The sequence below is a fragment of the Vigna angularis genome, chromosome 3 (assembly GCF_016808095.1).
Source record: "Vigna angularis cultivar LongXiaoDou No.4 chromosome 3, ASM1680809v1, whole genome shotgun sequence".
Taxonomy (NCBI): Eukaryota; Viridiplantae; Streptophyta; class Magnoliopsida; order Fabales; family Fabaceae; genus Vigna; species Vigna angularis.
In genome coordinates this window covers 16,555,771-16,578,096 of record NC_068972.1, presented here as the reverse complement: position 1 = coordinate 16,578,096, position 22,326 = coordinate 16,555,771, and the positions used below count along the sequence as shown (strand labels likewise).

The following is a 22,326-nucleotide window of genomic DNA, read 5'->3' as shown; positions in this document are numbered from 1 at the left end:
GCAAATATAGTCACGTGTATTTCTCAATCAAAATGTTTGTTAAATTCATACAACTTCACTTTTAACTTGGACAAGGAAAATGAAACATAATTGTTGTTTAGACATTATTCTGGATTTGTTTTTCCAAATTATTGAATTGCGGGCATATTTTGGTCAGTAGTCTAAATTATAGCTGGGAAAGAGGGGTCCGGAGAAGTGTAGGAAAGCCATAGTAGGTGAAAAAATCACGATGTTTTAATGTAGTTTTCATTATTTTCGGAATACTTTGTAAGTTCTTGAACTTTTTATTATTATTATAATAAAAAAGGTATGATACCTCTCACATGTAACTAGGGTAAAGCGATTATTTCATACGTAAATTAGGATTGAATCCCAAATTTAAGTGTCGCAATTATTTTTCTAATAAGCTATACGTTATAAGTGTAAGATGACATTCTATCTAAAAACTGACTTTTGTGTTTTTTTACCTTTTATCTAAATTTCTAATCTCATCTTTCATTGATCTAAGTTTCTTTTTTGTATAAATAGAATATTACGCAAGAGTTAGAATTTTTTGAGCAAAAGTTAAATTAGGATTTTAATTTAGATAAAGAAAGTTAGTTGTTTTCCTAATAATGTGTTGATTCAATAATCTGGTAGTATAAATATTGTGATCATTATTTGTGTTGTAATAAATGTGGGATGTTGATTTGTCTTATTCGAATAAATTATAATTGAAATTTTGTTAAAAAATGTGATAGTGAAAAGTTGGTATGATTGTGTGAATTATTGATTTTACTTACATATATCAAATTTTTTTCAATTGATTCTATTATTTCTATCTAGACGGAATATAATTGCATATAGACTAATTGGTAATCAATATAATTGTTGAAATTATGTAAATTTGTTGAGTGTCCTTAGGCAAAAAAATGATTTTTAGATTTCAAAAAGCTCACATAGCCTTAATTGTTTTGTAAGTTGAGACTTGTTGGACAAGCTTTTAAGAAAAGTTATCAGATGTCTTGTTTGTTGGATGAGCAAACTACTTATTGAAAATCCTTTAGTGAAAATTTAGTGAGCTCGAACTAGTGGAGTCGTTCTTCCTTTTTATATATATATATATATATATATATATATATATATATATATATATATATATATATATATTTGATTTTAGTACTTGTGCAATCCACTCCTTTTGTTGGATAAAAGATCTTTTATTAAAAAAATTATAGAACTTAGTAAGAGGTTAGTTGTTAAGTGAGTCATTCCTTCGCTAGGCAAACACCATCTTAGGAATGACTCACTTGGCGAGAGAATACAATAGCTAAATGAGAATATGTTTTATATATGCAAATACATGTTTAAGAATTTGAAATAAAATGATGGATGTGATTGAGTAAAGCAGAGTGTTTATGCAAAAAAATCTAACATAAGTGTATTGGTTTAGTATAGTCTAAGTATTTTACCAAAAGTCTATTATGAAATGATATTAATATGTATTTGTGTTTTAGTATGAGTGTAATTATTATCAGGGAAGAAATAATATATTTAATGGTCTTGTGATGTGAACTGAACGAGAATTCTATGTACGAGATTACCGTGGTTCTACTAATATTCTATTCACATGTAATAAAGTTGTGAAAGTTGATGAATTTTTTTATATTTTGGAGAGATGATGTGAAAAATGATAGTGTTATATGGTATAGATATTTATCCAATTATATTGGATGATTTAGTTTTTGAGATACGACTCTAAAAAGAAGAAAACCTCTAGTTTTAATTTAATATACTAATTTTTCAAAAACAAAAGTAAATGTCTAGATTATTTGAACATATTTATGAACACACATGGATGGATAAATTTAATTGCTTGAATTTTATAGGTTATGTTATATGATGTTAGTTTATGTATTTACATATAATTTTTTTTTCTTTATTATTAATAATGTAATGAAATTATTATTAAAATAAGATTAATAAATCTTAAATATAATATACAAACTCAATGAAAATTTGCACACACAAAATATTATATTAAATAATCACATTTGTTTAATCTTCTTTATTTATTTTTCTATGTTAAAAAAAAATAAATAATCACATTTTTCTAATCTTCTTTGTTTATTTTTCTTTGTTCAACACTAATAACTCCGGACAGAAAGATAAAATTACATTTTGTTTTTACTAAAAAATATAATTTAAAAAAATCAAATATGATTTTTTTTTATTAATAAAATGGTTACGTTATAATTTATGCAGATTAAATACTAAATTATAGTTTATATTAAATTAAACCAATCAAAACAAATATTAACCATTTTTCTACTTTAAATGCAAACAATATAGTATTATTTTATAAGATCGTATTATAAGTATTCATAAGATAAGAATAAAGTTATATAATTCATTTTTCTTAATTTATATTTTTACATTTTAAAAATATGAAAAATAAATCACAATAAAAATGATATATATATATATATATATATATATATATATATATATATATATATATATATATATATATATATATATAACCTAGAACTTTTATTTCAATCTAATTGATAGTCAAAATTTAATATATCTGCAAAATAATTATTTCTATACATTAGAATTAAGTTTACAATTGTTAATTCTCAAAACTAAGAAAAAAAACCTCAAACCCTTATTCACCTCTCTTATTCCTCTCAGCCTTCTCTCTTTCATCTCTCTCACTCCGACATTTTCTCTGTCATTCCTATAACCTCAATTGAAAATATCATAAACACTTGTTGTTAAACAGTTTGCCTTTGTAAAGAGTTGAGTCATTGACATATTCACCTTCAGTCAAAGGTTCAATTTCACCATCTTCACTAACCTCTCTAATTTCATCATTTGCATATGTTGAATCATCATCTCTAAAAAAAACTCTCCAAGCCAATTATCAATTCCTTCGAATGTCATTATGATTGTGAAAATTAGATAAAATTATATACGACAAAAATTATAAAATGAAAAGTCACTATAAAATCATTGTAAGAAATTATTTAACAACGAGTGTTTCTAATTTTTTTCCAGGCGAATTACCAATTCCTTGATGTCATTATGCTTGTGAAAATTAGATAAAATTAGATAAGACCAAAATTATAAAATGAAAACTCATTATAATATCATTTTTTGTAAAAAATTGTTTAATAATGAGTATTTTTTATTTTTCCAAGTCAATTACCAATTCTTTTATGCTTGTGAAAATTGGATAAAATTAGATAAGACAAAAATTATAAAATGAAAACTCATTATAAAATTATTTTTTGTAAGATTGTTTAACAATTGTTTCTGATTTTTTCAGTTGGGCTACCATAGGATGACAGAGAAAATGTTGGGAATGAGAGAGATGAAAGAGAAAGGATTGAGAGGAATGAGGGTGGGTTTGGGTTTTTTTTTTTTAGTTTTGAGAATGAAAATCATTAAAATATCATTAACCTTATAACTTAGAATTCATGATGTATAAGTGTATTTTTGTCTACTAAAATCCGGTACACATTGCTCCTTAGCAAACCCCTGTATTTATATATAATGTTTAGAATATTTATATGCAAAGTACAATGCCAAAAAAAAAATTATTAAAAAATAAATTTTAAAATACTAGTTTGTTAAATAAAATAAATCTCCCAAAATAATAAAGCCCGAAAAGATTTATATTATTTAACCAAATTGATTTATCTAAATAATTGGTCTATAAATAAAAACAAATATAATCTAACTTAATGTACAAATTAATTATTGCTTAAATTTAAACATGTTCACTAAATTAATAAATTGAATTTTTATTTTTCAAAAATTTTAAATTTTATATTACAACTTTTGTGCACTAATAAATTAATATTTTTTTTAAAGAACTTTAAATTTTATATTGAAATTGTCTGTATCATATCCTGAGTTTTCTCTTCTAGGAACAAGAAATATATGTACATCATAAACATGTTATACCTTCAAGTATATATTTTTTCTTCACCAAAACATTGTAATATTTTAGTTTTTCACTTTCTAAAATGCTTAATTAATAATAATTAAAAAAATATTATTTTTATTGAAAATTTCAATAAAAATTATTGACGAAAAGAAAAAAAAGTTATATTAAAAGATTATTCCAAACATCTTTCAACGTCATTTTCTCAATGTTATGGAACTTCGTCAATATTTTCTCTATATTATTTGTCTTTCGTAGACCGTCAAGTGAAAACTATTAGATTAAATTAACAAAAATCTTAATTTTAAAAACAAATTCCAAAAATATTTAAAAACTATAAACATTTGAAAAATCATTTAAAGATTTAGAAAATAACTTTTAACAAACAACAAAACCTTAATTCTATTGTTTTGAGTCTAGAGACAAACTTTTTGACCTGGACACTCAAGGATAAGGTATCAAACACTAATTAATATTGTTTTTTCTTTTATCAAAAAGTCCATTCCAAAATCAACCACACTCAAACATATTTTATAAAGTTTTATGCACAGAGAGATTAACCCTCTAACTTATATACTTTAAAAATCTTTCACAAACTACCACAATTTAACAATAATAATCATATTTCACACAATCAAGATATAAAAAACAAAATCAACAAATAACAAAGTTAATTTCTCTTTCAATTTAAAATATTCACGTACCTTTGTCTTCATCAAACTTATAAAATCATAAAAAAAAAGTTTAATAGTTCGGTAGGTCCTTATTTTTATTCAGAATTTCAAATCTTTTTTTCGGCGTCTCAATTGGATCATTATTTTTGTAAAATTGAATCAAATAGACCTTTACCGTTAAATTGGACCTAACAACGTTAATGTATACTTTACGTCGTATATTGAACTATATTCTTTATTGACGTGGTTGAATGATGTGCATTTGGATTATTTTAAAATTAAAAAATTGAGAGTCTTAAAGTTAGGGTCGCCACCCACCGCATAGCTTCTTCTTTCACAGGTTAAGCTTCTCCCCTGAAGTTCCACCGGAGACTTCTCTCTCTCCTCCGATTATGCCATTCAAATAAAGAACATTCCTTAAATTTAATAGTAGAAATATAGAACGAAAATGTTCTCTTGAGCTGAAACAGGTACTTATGTATCTTTTCAAATTTTTGACTTGGAGGCTAAACTTTCGCTCTGTATTCCTTTTTTCTTACCCAACTCTTTCTTTTCTGATGGAGTTAACAAGAAGAGCTTATGGGGTGTGGGTCTCGGAGGTCATGCTTCAACAAACAAGGGTTCAGACTGTTATTGCGTATTACAATCGTTGGATGCAAAAATGATGGAGGCTCTTTGTCAACACAGAAAAATGGATAAAAATAGAGTTATCAGCTACCCTCTGTTTCTTCTTTCCCATTTCTTACTTTCCTCTCCACTTTGCCTTCACTGATCATCACATTCTGCAGTCTAATTACTCAGTTGCCATCTTGCTCTCCACTTCGCATTCATCGTGAGGCAAATTTGTGGTGGTTGATTTGGGCGATTATGGGTTGTGCGAATCTGAAGGTTTATCTTGGGTTTTTTGGTTTTGAAGGTTTCCATGGAAGTGCGAAGAAGATAAAGGCGCGAGAGGCGTTGTTTACAGTAGCTTACATGGAGGAGTTGTGGTGGTTCGACGACGTGGAGAAACTCACGATTAAGGTCCGCCAATTTGGGGTTGAACATATGTACGAGTTAGGGTTTTCGTGATTAGGGGTTTTTCTGGTTTTTGATTTGGGAATTTTCGCAGGTTCTGATTTTGTCTCTTAGTAGTGAAATGTTGGGCGAACTCGCGATTGGGTTCCTGCAATTTGCAGGTGGCTGTCATGGAAGCGTGATTTGGTTACCAGAGAAGATGAATGATAGCATTCCAGGAGCAATGTTTGGTGTTGGCAGTGCTTTTGGACCTTTCCATGTGTTCAAAAAATTATAAAAGAAAATACACTTCACAGAAGTTTTTAATGACACATCATTGAAAAAGACATTGTCAACTCAATTTAACAGTAAGGAGTCTATTTGATTTTACAAAAAATAAGGACCTACTTCAAACGTCGAAAAAGAAACAGACTTATTTAAGATTATGGACGAAAATAGAGACCTTCTTAGACATTAAATCTAAAAAAAATATTCTTTTATCAAAATATAATTTTTCTATAAAAAAACTCTGAAACCTATTTAATTATCAATTATACCCAAATCAATTATCAATTTCTCTAAATCTCTAAATATTTTAAATAAAAACTCTTTTAAATCTAAAAAAAACAACCGAAAAATAATCATAATTTAACTCAATTTATCATGCATACATACAAACAAAAAATTAGGAAAAGAAAACCAAGAAATATAAGCTCTTCTACTTTTTACACTTCATTTCTTCATTATTTTCCATAACAGCCTTTATTATATTTTTCCTTCTTCCTTAACTTGCCATCTTTTTTATTAAAATTTTCTTCCTAAACATTCATATTTATAAATTTAATATTTACGATAAAAATGCATTATTTTATTATCATTTATTATTATTTAACAAAAATATATAATAATATCTAATAATATTTTTTAATATTTACTCATATCTAATAATACTTTTTTTCTAATTGAGCAATTATTTACCAAATCCTATTTCTTAAAAAAAACAATCTTTTAGATCAAAATAAATCCTTTAATTTATAATTATCAAACCATTTTTATTTTTTAAAATATTTAAATCATATATATATATATATTTTATTTTTTTTAATTGTTAAAATTTTTAGATCTCCCAGAATAAAAAATATATTAAAGAAAATATTAGATATGTAGTGCATCTCTTAATAAAAAACGAATAGATACCTCGAACAAACAATGTATTTAGAATTAAATTTTAATTCTATTAAAATATTTTTATAGAAATATTAGTTTCATATTTTAATAAACTTTTAAATTATTATTTCAAATAAATTAATTAAGAAATTTCTACGAAAAAATATTTCATTTATATTAGTAGATAATTTTTTTAATTTTTACACTTAAAATTAATAATAAACTATATATTATAAATAATTGTAAATTAAATAAATAATTTACATTGAAAATTTCAGGATACTTGATGAAGTTTATCAATGCCCTTCCTCCTGTATTTTAAAATTATATTCCAAAAAATTAAGTTTAAAACTGAAAAATGTTATACTTATTATTATTATATCATAATATCATAACAATGCTTAGTATTGTTTATTTTTTGGATGATTTTATTATCTTATATTCTTTCTTTGAGACGGGTTTTATTTGCTCACACCTTCTTCTCCGCAGCGCGAGTCAGCTAGGGTTTACAATATCGCAGTTCAGAAAACATGGCGACCGTGGTGCCAACCTCCGAAGAAGACGCTGCCCTCACCGTCGTTCGATTCGCCTCTGAACTTGCCTGGGCTGATGCCGGTCCTGAGGTCTTTCTTCCTAACTCTTCTCTCTATCTTTCACTGTCTTCAGCCTGCTCTGTGCTTTTTATTCCGTGTATTTGTGGATGGTTCTTTATTTGGTCTTGTTGTTGGCTTCTGTATGAGATATTTGCCTTCGATAGTCTGTTAGGGATATGATGGTCTGTTCACGATCCACTGTTTATATGCTTAGTTGAAATGCCTGTGGAACTTAAAATTGAATCCGAATTTGTTAAACTGTGATTTTGGATTGAATACTCAGATTTTGGTATGTTCCTTGGAACTCGTTCTGCATCATTATTATTTTGTCTTAGAAATTTCCGGATTCAAGTCACTGTTCAGAAAATTAAAAGAGGGAGTAACATTTAATTGTTCGTTTGGTAGGTTGGATGGGAAGAGATTGATTTAAAAATATCAGGAATAGTATTTTTTTATGTAGTTTTAGGGTTTGTTGGTCTACGACATTTTCCTCTCTCGCTTCTCTTTACAGTCTCGCTTCTCTGTACAGTCACGCTTCTTTTTAAATGTGATGCATTGTTGCGTTCTTGTTTGATTTTGGTGTTATTGACAAATTTAGTTCTTCCCATCATGTCTTGTCAGGTTGCTGAGCCACAAGTTAGTAGACTCTGCATGGAGGCTGAAGAGTTCATTGGTATGGGAAAGTGGTTGGAGTTAGCATCATTGATGATTACCTCTGCTGAATTGATTTTCTCTAAGGTTTCTGAAAAAGGTAGAGTTATATTTCTTTTGTTGATATTGGTATAAACAGCTTTTGATGGATGCTGTCATCTGTGCCGGATCCTTTTCCAACTCTGCCACTTTGTTTGGTTGTGACATTGTTAACCTGCAATATTCACTATCTTTTTTTCTTTATTCTGTTGCATTTGTAGCTTCCTTCTTGGTTGTTTCATTTCTCACTTTTGGTTTAGAATCCAGTTTGTTATTACATAGAGAACTTCTCAGGGTGATAGGATTGCCATTAATGGTTCAGCTTAATCTGAGTGTGTTAACAAGTTCTGTCATATCTTGTACCAGATATAGAGTCCATCTTCACTATCATTTGCAATCTTGTTACAAAGACTGCGAATCCAGATGAAGCAATGGAGATTGTAAAAGTTGTAACTGCAAAAATACTTCAGCAGCCAAACGAAAAGCCTGTTGTGCGATTGAAAATGTAATATCACATGCTGCTTGGTTTAAAATTTCTGGTCATGCATTATGGTGTGACTATTTATATTATTATTTTTGAAGTATCTTTTCTCTACAGTTTGATCAATCTGTACAATCTTTTGGAGACTCCATACTGCCAGTTTTATGTTTACATGAAGACACTGAATTTAGCTGTTGATGGGAAAGTCACTGAATTCATTATACCTTCATTCAAAAAAATTGACAACTTTTTGAAAGACTGGAAAATCGGGATACCGGAACAGAGAGAGCTCTTTCTTGCTATTTCTAATATTTTGAAGGAAAATAAAAGGTATAGCAGATTCCTGTATATGTCAATTTTATTTTTGTTCTCTTTACCTCTCTTCAGAGTGGGAGTACTACCTGAGTTTTTTATTTCATTTTTTAAACATGTAATTAGTATTTCATCTTACTTTATCTCAGTATGTCAAAGGATGCTTTAAAGTTCCTGACCAGTTATCTGGCAACTTTTTTGGGAGAAGATGCCCATGTTTTGAGTGAAGCCAAGGAGGAGGGTGCACATGCAATTGTGGAATTTGTTAGGGCTCCTGACATCTTTCAGGTACCTTGTCCAATATGTAATTACGATGTTTGAATGGTTGTATAATCTTACAGTTTCAGCTTCCTATGTTCAACTATTTTTAGGAGTTAACTTTTTGTTTTGTCAGTAGTAATATCACAAATTTTTCAATAGCTTCTACTGCTTTGATAGTGCATGATTATCTGGTCTGTATCTGGATGTGTATAATTATATAGAAGCATGTTACAGTGGAAATGGAAATTTTCTGACCAGTACTTAAACAGATAAGGTGATTAGGGCGCTTTTTGTTATAGGTCATCTTTATTTAGTAATTGCAATTTTTGTTTTTTGTCGTGGAATTTTACATAGATATTTAAGTTTGCCATTTTTAATGCCATTGTTGATCTAGATTGCTTTGAGTTCTAGAAGAGCATTCACTAAGTTGATTATCCTGTAGTGTGATTTACTAGACTTGCCGGCTGTTGCTCAACTGGAGAAGGATGCCAAATATGGTTTGTTATATGAGCTTCTTAAGATTTTTGTTACTCAGAGGCTGGATGCTTACTTAGAATATCATGCTACAAATTCCACCTTGTTGAAAACTTATGGTAAACACTGTTCATGAACGAATATTGTTTACATGTAGATACATAACTACGTTCTACTTTATGTTACTATCAAAATTTTTTGATGTTATGATGTTTTTAGGCCTTGTACATGAAGAATGCATTGCTAAAATGAGGCTGATGTCATTGGTGGATCTTAGCTCCGATGCATCTGGCACCATTCCTTATGAACTTATCAGGGACACACTTCAGGTAAATTTGTATTTTTATTTTATGTTTTGTAATTGTGTTCTTCCTATCATAATTGAAATCTTGCAACATTCCCTTCAGATCAATGATGATGAGGTGGAACTGTGGGTGGTTAGAGCAATAACTGCCAAGTTAATTGACTGTAAGTTGGATCAAATGAATCAAGTAGTGGTTGTTAGGTATGTTCTACCTCTATCGATTGTCTTTCTCTGCACCTACTACCTTCCTATACACGCACCTCTTCACCATAACTATTTTTGTTGAGCATCATATATCTCTCCACGTTGAAACTTTATTTTACTGTTATGCACACTTTAATGCAAGTCTTAAATGTGCAGTCATCCTACTGATCGTGTGTTTGGTCAGCATCAATGGCAGGCACTGAGAACAAAGCTGGTGACATGGAGGGTAAATAATTTCTCGTCTGCAATTTTTAGAATTATAATTAGTTATGCCATAATTCACAGAAATATTTATACTATTCCTCTGATACATCCATCCACATAGTACGAGTATGATAATTGAATTCATTTTAAAAAGGAAAGAACTATCGGTAGCTACTATTCAGAATTTATTGTGACCTTCAATAACATGAGTAAATATTTTAAGATTTGAAAAGCCTGTCAATTTGAATCATGCTGTCTGTTGAAATGCTTGACATTTTTATAAATAAAAATTCAGTTTGTGTACCTCAAACGACAAATTTCATCTATGCATTATTGTTGGTGTATACATTTTATATATTTTATTTTATTTTTCCTGGAAAATGTTTGCACGACTTATCTAGCTTTTTACACGAGATCATTATTATGCGATTTGGTCTACATGATGTTAGTGCACTTGGATTTTAATTGTTGAGTAATACAGATGAAATGTCATTGCTTCAACACAAGTAACTGATGTTCTATTCACTGTGATGTTTGATAAATGTTATCTATTTCTAGGGAAATGTTGCGAATGTTATCAGTACCATTCAGGCCAACAAAATAACGGAAGATGGGCCCCAGGCTGCCCAAGGGTTGGTAGCTCGGTGAGGACGTTTTCGAGTGAAGCAATCAGCCGAGTATCTAGATTTTATCCAAGTGGAATTTTTTGATCTTAAAAACTGTAATTTGTTTTGTTACAAATTCATAAATTTATTTTAGTTGACTACTGACTCTAATTGTACTACCCAACTTTGGGAGAGAGCTATTATTATTGAATTTTATGTTTTGTTGACCTGCCTCACCATTTCGTCGAGGATATTCTCCCAGTACTTCGAACGAACAACTAATCTAAAGTTGTCTCCGCTAAAAATTGTGCAATGAGTGCTCTCATGGGAGCTTTCACCTTAAGTTTTATTGATTGTACATCATAGCTAGAGTGAAACTCCGAATTTGCGGTCTTATCTTCCCATCATTTGAGTTGGAGTTTAAAAATACCATGGTTGCCAAATAGCTCTTGCGAAGATGATACCTTTTTGCTGTTTGAATCTGAAAATCAGCGCGCGACTTTAATAAATATTGACTTGTCCTCAATATCACTGAGTGGTGTCTCGCAATTGCTAGAGGTGATACATAATGGTCAAGTCAAAAACTAACCATCTTTATTCTGCTTTAAACTATTTGTACAATTTCAAAATGTTATGGCATTTTTCACTTTTCTCAACAAATGAGAAACTGTCACGTCGAATAATCTCCTTTAAAAATTGCAGTCTTGTTCGACTAAAATGAAACATTAGCTTATGTGAACTAGAAAGATCGGATACAGTAGAAACTAGAAACAATTTTTGCTTAAATGATATTTTAGTGACTAGATACGAGAAATTTACAGACTTTCGTGTAATAACAAAGATCCATGCTAATGTTAACGTTGTAGATGTATATATTTATCATGTAGATTCAATCACGTGTTATTGCTAGTCAAGATTCATTTATTCATGCATTTTGAAGACTGGTAAATAATATTTCTGTTCCTATAAAGCTATGTTTATCTGATGGTTTATAATTTGTTAATCAACAAATGCATATATCTATTTTTTTATTTTAGTTTTAACGAACCGGCTCAATTGATTAGAGCTGAATTAACCTTTTCAAATAAATAGAACCCAACCGGATTGACCACAAATATTGTGGTTGAGACAACTGAGTCTTTCCTAAAACATTTTATCGTGTTATAGCACATGTTTGGTAAATTATTTGGAGTATATTATTTCAGTAAATTGTTTTTAATTTTATACTATGTTTATTTTCTGGTATAAAAGCTGTTAACTTGTAGAGTGTCGGATGCTAAATCCCCCAGCCCAATGTCATGAAAAGATTTACTAAGCGCCGCCACAGTCGGAAAGTACTAGAAGGATTTCAAACTTGAGTAAAGAGAGAGATGGATTGAATGCCTCTTCTTGCCACAAGTAAGTGGAGTGATAGTTAGCAGAAGAGAACAAACAAGACAATGGCTTCTTTGTGTGGCCGAGCAACAGTAACAGCAATACGTCGCACTTTAATTTTCACCACCAACTCTAACATTAACCCTAACACCTTCTCAAGCACCTCCCTCCCACACGCTTTTTCCTCACTACTCTTACCCCCTCAATCCCCACCCATTTCCGTTTCAAACACCCCCACCGTTCATCGTCATTTCTGTTCCACCAAAACCCCCATCGACACCAAGCTCAACTTCTCCCTCTCCGACTCAGACTCCGAATACGACGACCAAAACAACAATACCCACAAAGAAACCGGAAAAACCAATAGGGTAGTCCCACCCCCTTACGACCCCTTCAGCAAGAAGCCCGCAATAGAAGACCCCAAGGACCCAAAGGACTTGCAACAGATTTTCCATGACATGAGGAGCGGCGATGGGTTGTTCAACCACGCAGTGAAGATGTTCGACGCATTGTCCAAAGAGGGTCTGACCCACGAGGCGCTGGAGCTCTTCGGCCAGATCAAGGACAAGGGTCAGATGCCCGACGTGGTGGCCCACACCGCCATCCTCGAGGCCTACGCTAACGCTGCACAGCCAAAAGAGGCTCACAAGGTTTACATGCGTATGCTCGCTTCTGGGGTGTCGCCCAACGCTTACACATATGCGGTTCTCATTACGGCTCTTGCTGCTGATTCCAAGTTTGTGAGGGACGCTAATAAGTACCTTTTGGAAATGATGGATAAAGGGATGAAACCCAATGCAAAAACTTATACCTCTGTGTTTGAGGGGCTGCTGAAGGAAGAGAGGATAGATGAAGCTACACGCTTGCTGGAGCAAATGAAAGCTAAGGGGTTTGTCCCCGACGAGAAGGCTGTGAGAGAGGTTGCAAGCAATAGAAGAGGCCCAGTTTTTAGAAATCTCATAAACGTTCTTTTTGGCAAATAGTGCTATAACGTTGTTTGAACATGTTCGAGTGTGAAAATGAAGCATGTTTTTTTGTCTTTGGTTTATACGTGGCACTTGTTCGTTATGCATTTCAACTTTGGTAATACCAGCACTCAGTCATAAAATTAGTAAAATTACGGCCGAGTCTAAATTGTATGATAGAAAGTAATATCATTCATGAACTAGTGAAAAATGTATACCTCTCTTTTCTGAAACACAACGGTTAAGCTGACAAAACAGCATTGTACAGTAACTGTTCTTGCCAAAAAAAATACCATGATGCCTCAATGAAATGATAAAAAAATAAATGTTACAATAAGGGTGACGACAAAAATGTTCGTTCTCTGGACAGGACAGGTGGAGACCTCTCCGTAGAATTCTAAAAAAATAATAGATATTAAATGTAAGATCGATTCTGTGATTCTGTGGGAAAGCATCTTCAATTTCTTGAACCCCCCATGTTAGGGCATCAATAGTGCAGCTCCCTAGATATGTGATTGGGTGTGTACAAACTAGAAAAAGTCTCGTTTTTTGCGACAATCTGCAGCTCGATGGCCAGGTTGTCCACAATTGAAACAGGCCCCTCCGTGCCCGCTTCTGCAAATGCACGTTCAAATTTCGTTAAATATACATTTATAAATAGGAAGAAATGTAACAAACATAAGTAAAGCCGTAACTAAAGTCTATAACTTGTGCTATACTATAACCTGTTGGATGATGAAAATCTGTTGGATCGTCCACCTCCAATTAGCCAGTCATCGCCGCTGTTTTTTCCCATTCGAGACCTATTGTTGCCTGATCTGAAATTTCTACTGCCTGTTCCGAACTCATCATCAGAGTCTTGGCCTCCTTCCCATCCTCGTGAACTTCTAAAGCCTCTTTGATCCCTAGAATTAGAACCCCTTCGGTTACTTCTGTCTCTGTCAGAAAACTTCCCATAGAAATCACTTGCAGGTTCATCGTCTTGCAAAGGAGGTAACTGCCACAAATGCAATATGAATTTACATTTTGTCAAATTGTTACTCCAATACAATAAACTGATACCAAAATATGGTTGCTGTTTTAGTACAGGGAGTACACTACACAAACAATAAAATGAAGAAAAGAAGATTAGCCAAACTTCGCTATTTTACTTTGGTGATTTTGGAAATAGTGTTTCCAGAAGGCAGTTCCTTTTTGAGCAACTCTCTAGCAACTTCCTCCGGGAGATCAAAGACAGCTCCTTTAATCTGATACAGGCATTACCAACTTTAAAATAAATTGAATGATGCGATGATTATTAGTAATACTGAAGTTCCTTACATAAACTAGCACAAAAGAAAAAAATAGTAGTACTTAGCTACAGACCCTCTCATCTGCAATTAAATGTATTTTTCCAACTTCATCAGCAGCTGGAGAATAAACATCAGAAAGAAACCCAGTGACAGATCTTGCAGAAAAAAATCTTCCAGAAGTGTCTGAATCTCGTGTAAGTTGAAGTGTAATCCATCCCTGCAATACCCGAGTTTTAATGAACAAAATAACCCATTCACAAACAGAGTATATATACATACACACATATACATGAAATTTGATATTTAAAAAAAAAAAAAAACTAGTTAACTTAGAACCAATATTGTGTTCTAATATTTTTGAAAACTAGTTCCAACTCAAATACTAATCAAACGATCACCTCGTCAAAATATTAACCGAGAAGCAAATGTTAAATATCAAAACCAATTATACCAAATTATGTGGGTTTTACGTTAGGAGAACCCTTGTAAAGCTGATTTAAATAATATAATCTAAAAATTATATTGCAATTACTATTTAGCTTTTTATTGTGCTGAACAGATTTTCATTACATTCAGATGGCACATCCTTTTCATGAAATATAAATCATTATGTATAGTATCACCCAGAAGGAATACGGTTAAAAAAATATATCCTCTAGAAAATTTCAAGACTTAAATTTCAATTTGAAAACATATGCTTCTACAACACCTGTTCATGATTGATAAGAGACCGACATGATGGAGGTTGAGAGAATCCACTCATCTGTGCTAGAGCAGCTGCAAGGGCACTTGCTCCTTGTTCTTCAACCAGTTTTTGCGCAGTTGCAGTGAAAAACTTCACAGACTCTGGATGAACTCTATTAAGTGTAGCAACAACTTGTTCAGCAGATGACTCCAAAATTTCTTCCATAGCCGGTGGACTAATGAATTCAAATTTGCAGCCAACATCATGCTCAAGGGATCTAACTGTTCTCTTCTGGCTACTGGTGTACATCAATATGGCAGTACCCTCTTTTCCTGCCCGCCCAGTGCGACCAGAACGATGTACAAAAGTCTCAGCATCATTGGGAAGTTCATAATGTATAACCTGAAGAAAACAAAGTAATACCAACGAGCTTCTCAGTATGCTGACAACAGACAGCAATTCGGTATTTGACAAAAGCATTGTTATTTGATTTCAAATGTTAGGTCATAAACTTCTGTATATAAACAGAACTGAAATAGAGTCCAAATAAGTTATCACGGTACTGCTTACACAAACACATTTTCTAAATGACAAGTAGTATAAATACTGCACCGTGATATAGATTGAATAACGTCAGATACACTGGAAATGTCTCCTTACACAGAAAAATAAACCAGATTGTGTAAACAACAACCAAACCAAACTTAAGAATTGAGAAACTTCAATCTAAAATGGGCAATGAAGTTTTTATCCAACCTAGGGATCAAGACTCAAACTACGAGACCCTCATTTTTAACAATTAAATAAAACATGAGTCTTCATTAAAAATACTAACATCTAAATTAAAATAATCCAAGTGTTCGAGTTTACTACTTCAACATTTGTTGTCATATAGAAAAAAAATGCTAAAATTTCAAGAAAAATCTTGATAAAATAAAAAGTTGGAAAAGGGACATTTATGTTCACTAAAAATCATCATTTTCAGCTTACCAAATCAACATTCGGAATATCAAGTCCACGAGCAGCAACATCAGTGGCAACAAGCACTGTGAATTTCCCTTGTCGAAAACCATTCAATGTTCTCTCTCTCTGATGCTGAGATATATCACCATGCAGTGCTTCAGAGGCTATACTACTCGTTAATGCCAATGATACTTCATCAGCATCCTTTTTTGTCTGCGTAAAAACAATAGTCTTTCCACCCTTTGCATAAACCTAAACGACATGGTAACATTCAGTGCAATTATTGAAATTGAAGTATATTCAGTAACATAAAACTAAATTAAATTGCAACAGTAGAATGAACCTTCGAGAATGAAGTATATTGAAATTGAAGTATATTCAGTAACATAAAACTAAATTAAATTGCAACAGTAGAATGAACCTTCGAGAATTCTCAGCCATAAGTTTGTCAGGGTATTTCACACGAACTACATCCCAATATGAGAATAACGAAAACAAAACTTCCTAGTAAGGTTGTGCAAATTTTACACTACATTTTTACACTTGTTCAAGTTTTAGGTTGAACTTTCAATTTCGCAAATTTTTACCCCATGAACTTAAAAATAATACACATTTTACCCTTACGTCAAATCACTAAAAGTGTGATAACGTGGCCAATGTAAGGTTGCTTTCAGTTCAGGGTGGAAATACATTACATACACATTTTATCATTAAACTATTACTATTTTACAAATTTTACTACTAAAAATTCCATCTTGCAAGTTATAAAACTTCTTCAATTTCGTGAATCTTACCTTTGAGGTTTCATTTTCAGCAATTTCACCAACTGAATTTAAAAACTATACACATCTTACCTTTCTATAATGAATGTCAATTTACTAACAATATAACAACACCATTTAGTGCTCTAATGTGAGTTTGAGGTAAAATAATGACGTTATTGATTTGGACAAGGTTGAGAAAAAGGAAAGTAAATATGAAATGTAGATATTTGGAGTAGTTTTAGACCAAAATAATATTACTAGCATACATAAGATTAAAACGATTTAATTATAATTTCACAAAATATCTTTTACTCTAATGCTATTTTTTTAACTATGCAACCGTTTAGGGTACACCAGTTATGTCATAAAAACCGTCTCAATAAAATGTCAAAAATATCATAATTATTTATTATTTAAAAACAACTTTTTAGATTTTTCTTATAATTTCCATATTTTACTCTGTTATATAGCTTTCAGTAAAAGTAGTAGTTATTTCACCGCTATCCGAACATCAACCCTGATAATATATTTAAAAATATGAACTAGGTAGGATTTTAAGCATGAATGCAGCTAAAGAAATCAAAATCTTAAGATTCTAAAAAAATCACTGGAGTGAAATAAAAATAAATTGAACGAATAGTTTAATATTAATCGCAGGGGTGTTACTTCACCATCTAATTAATACAAGATGAAATATATCCACTTAATTTATTGGTCACATAATCACACCTTTGTTGTCCTACCTTATTTATTTGTCATATCATCACATTGTTAATAACTTCATATCAATTCCAACAAAGTTCATGTGTGGATAGTTTTGAAATTTATATGGCTGAACCGCAAAAATTGAGAACTTAGAAGTAAAACTCACCAAATTAAAAGTTTAGAGACAATTTGCGAAATTGGTCGCAATAAAATTTGCAAAAAAGCAAAAAAATTGCAAAAATGCAAAACGTTCGGTCATAAAATGTGTAATTTAAATTTACCTCACATTGATCACAACAACGTATTGTTAATAACTTGACACCCATTTGACAGAAATTTAAGAATTGAATGATTTTGAAATTCAGAAGATAAAATTTGAGAAATTTAAAGTTCAATGGTAAATTCACAAATGTATAAAAGGTTAGTGGTAATGTATGCAATTAAGTCTTTTTTTATTATCATATCTTACAATAACACCATCCAAATCAGAATTTAGAAATATAAGCTTTTGAAATTACCAAACATCAACTTAAGAATGTAATTTGAAAAATCATAATAGCAAACTTACAGTTATAAGATCAGACAGAACTGTCCGTTTTGAAGTGGCAGTGGCTGATAAAGCATAAAGTTTGATCCCTTCAGCAAGTTTCTCTTCTTGTTCGCCAACCTTGTTCACCAAAAAAGAGAAAAAAAACATCATAATCAATTTCCTGTTATTAAAACACATCTTAATCATGACTAATTTTCATTCTACAATAAGGTAAGCATTAGTAATCGATCCAGCAAAAAACTGAGTGTCTTTTACTGGTAATAAAGTAAGCATTAAAATCTTATCATTGAGGGCTCACATATTAGCGGTCTAGATATTTTAACTTATCCAAATATGTTCCTTATTACTCAAAGGCCTTAATGAAAGGTGATAATGAGTAAAAACACTCGTGGTTACCGAGCACTATTATCAACTTATTAATGTTATTTTATATTTGATTTCACCATTTTCTATGTTGAAACACATGATAGGTAAGTTTTCACACCTAGTTATTTACTGAAGGCTCATGAAGGTCGTGTATTTAACATAAGAGTAAAGATCTTGAATTATAAACTTGTCTTTTATATAACTTGTTATTTGTATAGTTTTTCTAGTCATTGAGGCTCATGAATTACCAATTTGACAACAAAAGAGAAACTCCAAGCTCGGCTTGGGGGGCGAAGATGCCCACTTAAAGCAACTAACTCAGCTCGGCTGGAGACTGGCCTAAAAAGTACAGTAAATCAGGCCATAAATTAATAGGCAGCTAGAGAAGGATGCCAAATTTAACAAAAAGGGAGAAACATACCAGAAGATGGCATGAGAAAAAGTAATGCAGTGGAATGGAAACTAAGTTGGCTATGTGCAAAGAGAAGAGACAAGAAAAGAAAACAGAATGAGTTAAAACAAAACATGTGGAAAAATTTGGCAAGGAAGTATTCAAGACTTGGTTTAGCAGACTTTTTCAGCCTTTATGCCTCAAACACTTCAACTTAAGACTAGGGGCCTGTGTACTGTCTCGGTCATCCGGGCCCCCTAACCTAGTACTAAAAGATGGTGGATGGGTTATGGAAACCTTTTCGTCCCATAAATTGAAGACTCAATGTTGGAGGGCTGTGTACCGTTCAGGATATGATCGACCTCAATGTATTTGTCTTAATCTTGACTTTACAAAGATCTAGCCCAAAATTTGAGCATGAGAACAAAAGGTGAAAGTAGATGCCGTTGGGTCGATGTCTGACCTTGCAAACATCTCTACGGACCGTCTTTAGGCCAAGTAGGCACTTACACCCATGTGAAACATCTGAAAGCCGACCTTGAAGATTGGGCCTAGGAATTGAGCCTAAGTCCAACTTATAACCAAATTTTCATTAACATATATTATAGCATAGAAGATGGGATATTTAGTTATTATCTGTTATTTTGTTATCTTGTATTTATTGATATTTTGTGTAATTGAAGTATTCTCCTATTTTCTGGAAAATAAAAACGATTTGTAATTTATTTATAAATAAAATGCCCCATGGTCAAGGGACAAAACTATTTTGGCCTTAATGGTCTCTACTTCACTTTAGGTCAAGAGGGTTTTTTGTATTTTTGTCTTCAGTAAAAGACACTCAACTTTTTGCCAGAACAGTAATATACACAATTGCATAAGAATCAGAAGAAAAAAGTCAGTTTAGTGGAAATTCATTCATGTTTTCCCTTCATCAGAAAGTTAGTTTAAGCTTAACATAAAACCAACTTGTAAGCTAAGGATTGTTCCCACTAAAATATTATAAATTGGCTTTATCTCTAGTTGACTAAGATCTCCAACACACCCCTCTCACGTTGAAGCATAGACAACTTGTGCAGAGGACTATATATTCATGGGTGGTTTGATAGCAACTAGTCTGATAGCAACCAAATAACGAGTGCATGATAGGCCCAACAAATCTTACTAGGATATGCTCTCATACTATATTAAGAAGTGAACTTAAAGTTTAATTCAACTCTATATAAGACTGGCTTGTAAGGTGATAATTGTCCAACACATTATATCAGATATACAACAAAATGTTTCCAAACAAATAAAAAAAGTTTATGATGAGGAATTGCATCACTGGTGTTGAAGTAGATTATTTAAACACATAGTGTAGTTATGTTCAACTTTTTACTCACCCAAACAAGCCATGTAATAAGTCATTAATACAAGCTAAGGATTATTATGGTAATGCAGTCAAGACAAAGAGCTTTTCTCTTCAAGTAAATCCTGCCATCCAGGTGACTTTTAGTGTTTTACATCAATAAATCACAAATAGTAGGGTAGGTTACACGTACACCTACAAGACTTTGTAGTCAACACAGATTGGAATACAATCGAAAATTTACTAATTATGAAATAAATGAAAAATCCATTTGTTTCTTTTAATCATTTTTTAAAAGTATACTCACACGCTCACTCATCACCAAAGCACACACTGTTTTAAACCACAACCAACATATCACACAGAGGCTATTTCCCTGCACAGCACCACTTCTTGTTGATGAGAAATATGAGATGACCATGTTATGTGTATCGAGCTAAACAATAAGAACATTGCGAACCCAAAAAATATCATACTTTGTACTCTACAGTCGTACTCCATAAATAAGCAAGTACATAGTCAACAACTGTGCATATTCAGAGAGAAGACAAGCAAAAAAAGCAACAAAAGATTTTACCAAATCAATTGTCAAAGGATTGTTCAAATGCTTTCTGGACAGTTTCTTGACCCAACCAGGCATGGTAGCAGAAAACAACATGGTCTGGCGCTGCGCAGGGACCTTATCCAAAATGACCTCCACGTCCTCCTCAAACCCAACAGCAAGCATCTGATCAGCTTCATCAAGCACCAAATACTGCACCTCACTCAGAGTAAGGCTACCTCCATTCAATAGATCAATTATTCTACCCGGTGTTCCAACCACCACATCAACACCTCGCGAAAGCGCACTCTGCTGCGTTACATAAGAAACACCCCCATAAACACAAACCGTTTTCACGTAAGGAGCAGATTCCTGTATCTCCTTCTCAACTTGCTTGGCTAACTCCCTAGTAGGTGCTAGGACTAATGCCTTGGGAAGCCTGCTATGCCTCCTGCAAGAATTAAACACACATACATACATGAATACATGAAGCAAGATAACCTTAAAGATTAAACAATGTGCATGAATAATGATGGCATGAACCTGTGAGAACTTTGCTCATCATCATCATCATGAGTGAGGCCTCTGAGAATTGGAATTCCGAATGCTAATGTTTTGCCAGTGCCGGTCTTTGCTCGAGCAATGATATCTCTACCTTCTAATGCAGGCACTAACACAGCTCTCTGATCACACCAAAGAACAATCCTTTACATTTATGGTAGTGGAAAAAAAAAGAAGAAAAGAAAATACCGATACCTGAATGGGAAAGAGGCTTGTGATTCCACGTTTTTGTAGGGCGTGAAAGAGGGAGGAAGGTAAAGACAACTTGGAAATGTCAAGTTCGTGGTCGCTGACGTGGTCGGGTTGGTGGTCATAGCCAAATTGGAGGCCATTGCTAACGTCGTCCAGAGTTAAACCCTCGAAAGATTGTTGGGTGAGAACGGAAGAAGTGGGGGTGGTAATGGCCGAAGTAACGGAAGAGAGCGTGGAGTTACGGGGAAGGGTGTTGAATGAAACGGAGGTGGTTGGTCTTCTGAGGAGATGGAGAGAGGGGTTTTTGAATATGGAAATGGAAGAAGAGAGAGGTATGGTAGAAGAAGAAACCATGTTTGTGTCGGGAAGAAGATGAAGAAGACGAAGAAGACAAAGAAGACCAAGAGAAGGTGGAGCGGCGAGGGGATAAGGCCACTCGTTCTTTTGCCTCTGAAAGTTTGGCTTTTTAAACCTCTCTAAGGTTTGTCTCTCTGTCAGTGAGTGAGAGATACTTGAATTTCGACTCGGGTCTTTTCCGGGTCGCTAAGGTATGCAACAATTTATATAATTGTCATTTAATATTTTTAGTATTCATAATTTTGATACATTTAGTTGACATAAAAATAAATTATATATTAACAATGTGATTTCATTATTTTTTTAACTTTTGAAAAGAATGTAAATTTTATTGATTGATCCTGTAAAGGATTTTATATGAAAGCTACATGAC

The 22,326-nt window shown here is 32.3% G+C and overlaps 3 protein-coding genes across 3 annotated transcripts; 2 read left to right on the top strand and 1 right to left on the bottom strand.

Moving 5' to 3' along the window:
- Window positions 1-7,209: 7,209 nt before the first annotated feature.
- On the top strand, window positions 7,210-11,135 carry LOC108326682 (uncharacterized). The gene is made up of 10 exons (XM_017560294.2): window positions 7,210-7,394; window positions 7,986-8,115; window positions 8,421-8,559; window positions 8,653-8,865; window positions 8,997-9,135; window positions 9,551-9,701; window positions 9,802-9,911; window positions 9,990-10,087; window positions 10,247-10,316; window positions 10,853-11,135. The coding sequence occupies exons 1-10, from the start codon at window positions 7,302-7,304 to the stop codon at window positions 10,940-10,942; spliced, it is 1,233 nt and encodes a 410-aa protein (XP_017415783.1). The 5' UTR covers window positions 7,210-7,301; the 3' UTR covers window positions 10,943-11,135.
- Window positions 11,136-12,159: 1,024 nt separating this feature from the next.
- On the top strand, window positions 12,160-13,321 carry LOC108325882 (pentatricopeptide repeat-containing protein At4g38150). Its single transcript, XM_017558997.2, has one exon. The coding sequence runs from the start codon at window positions 12,339-12,341 to the stop codon at window positions 13,254-13,256; it is 918 nt and encodes a 305-aa protein (XP_017414486.1). The 5' UTR covers window positions 12,160-12,338; the 3' UTR covers window positions 13,257-13,321.
- A 106-nt stretch (window positions 13,322-13,427) lies between these two features.
- Window positions 13,428-22,084, bottom strand: LOC108325880 (DEAD-box ATP-dependent RNA helicase 3, chloroplastic). Its single transcript, XM_017558995.2, has 10 exons — window positions 21,600-22,084; window positions 21,387-21,526; window positions 20,880-21,294; window positions 18,216-18,314; window positions 16,206-16,430; window positions 15,240-15,617; window positions 14,604-14,747; window positions 14,390-14,485; window positions 13,964-14,235; window positions 13,428-13,853 (listed from the first exon to the last, which is right to left on the bottom strand). Exons 1-10 carry the CDS (start codon window positions 21,948-21,950, stop codon window positions 13,769-13,771), a joined length of 2,205 nt encoding a protein of 734 aa, XP_017414484.1. The 5' UTR covers window positions 21,951-22,084; the 3' UTR covers window positions 13,428-13,768.
- Between the last annotated feature and the right edge of the window lie 242 nt (window positions 22,085-22,326).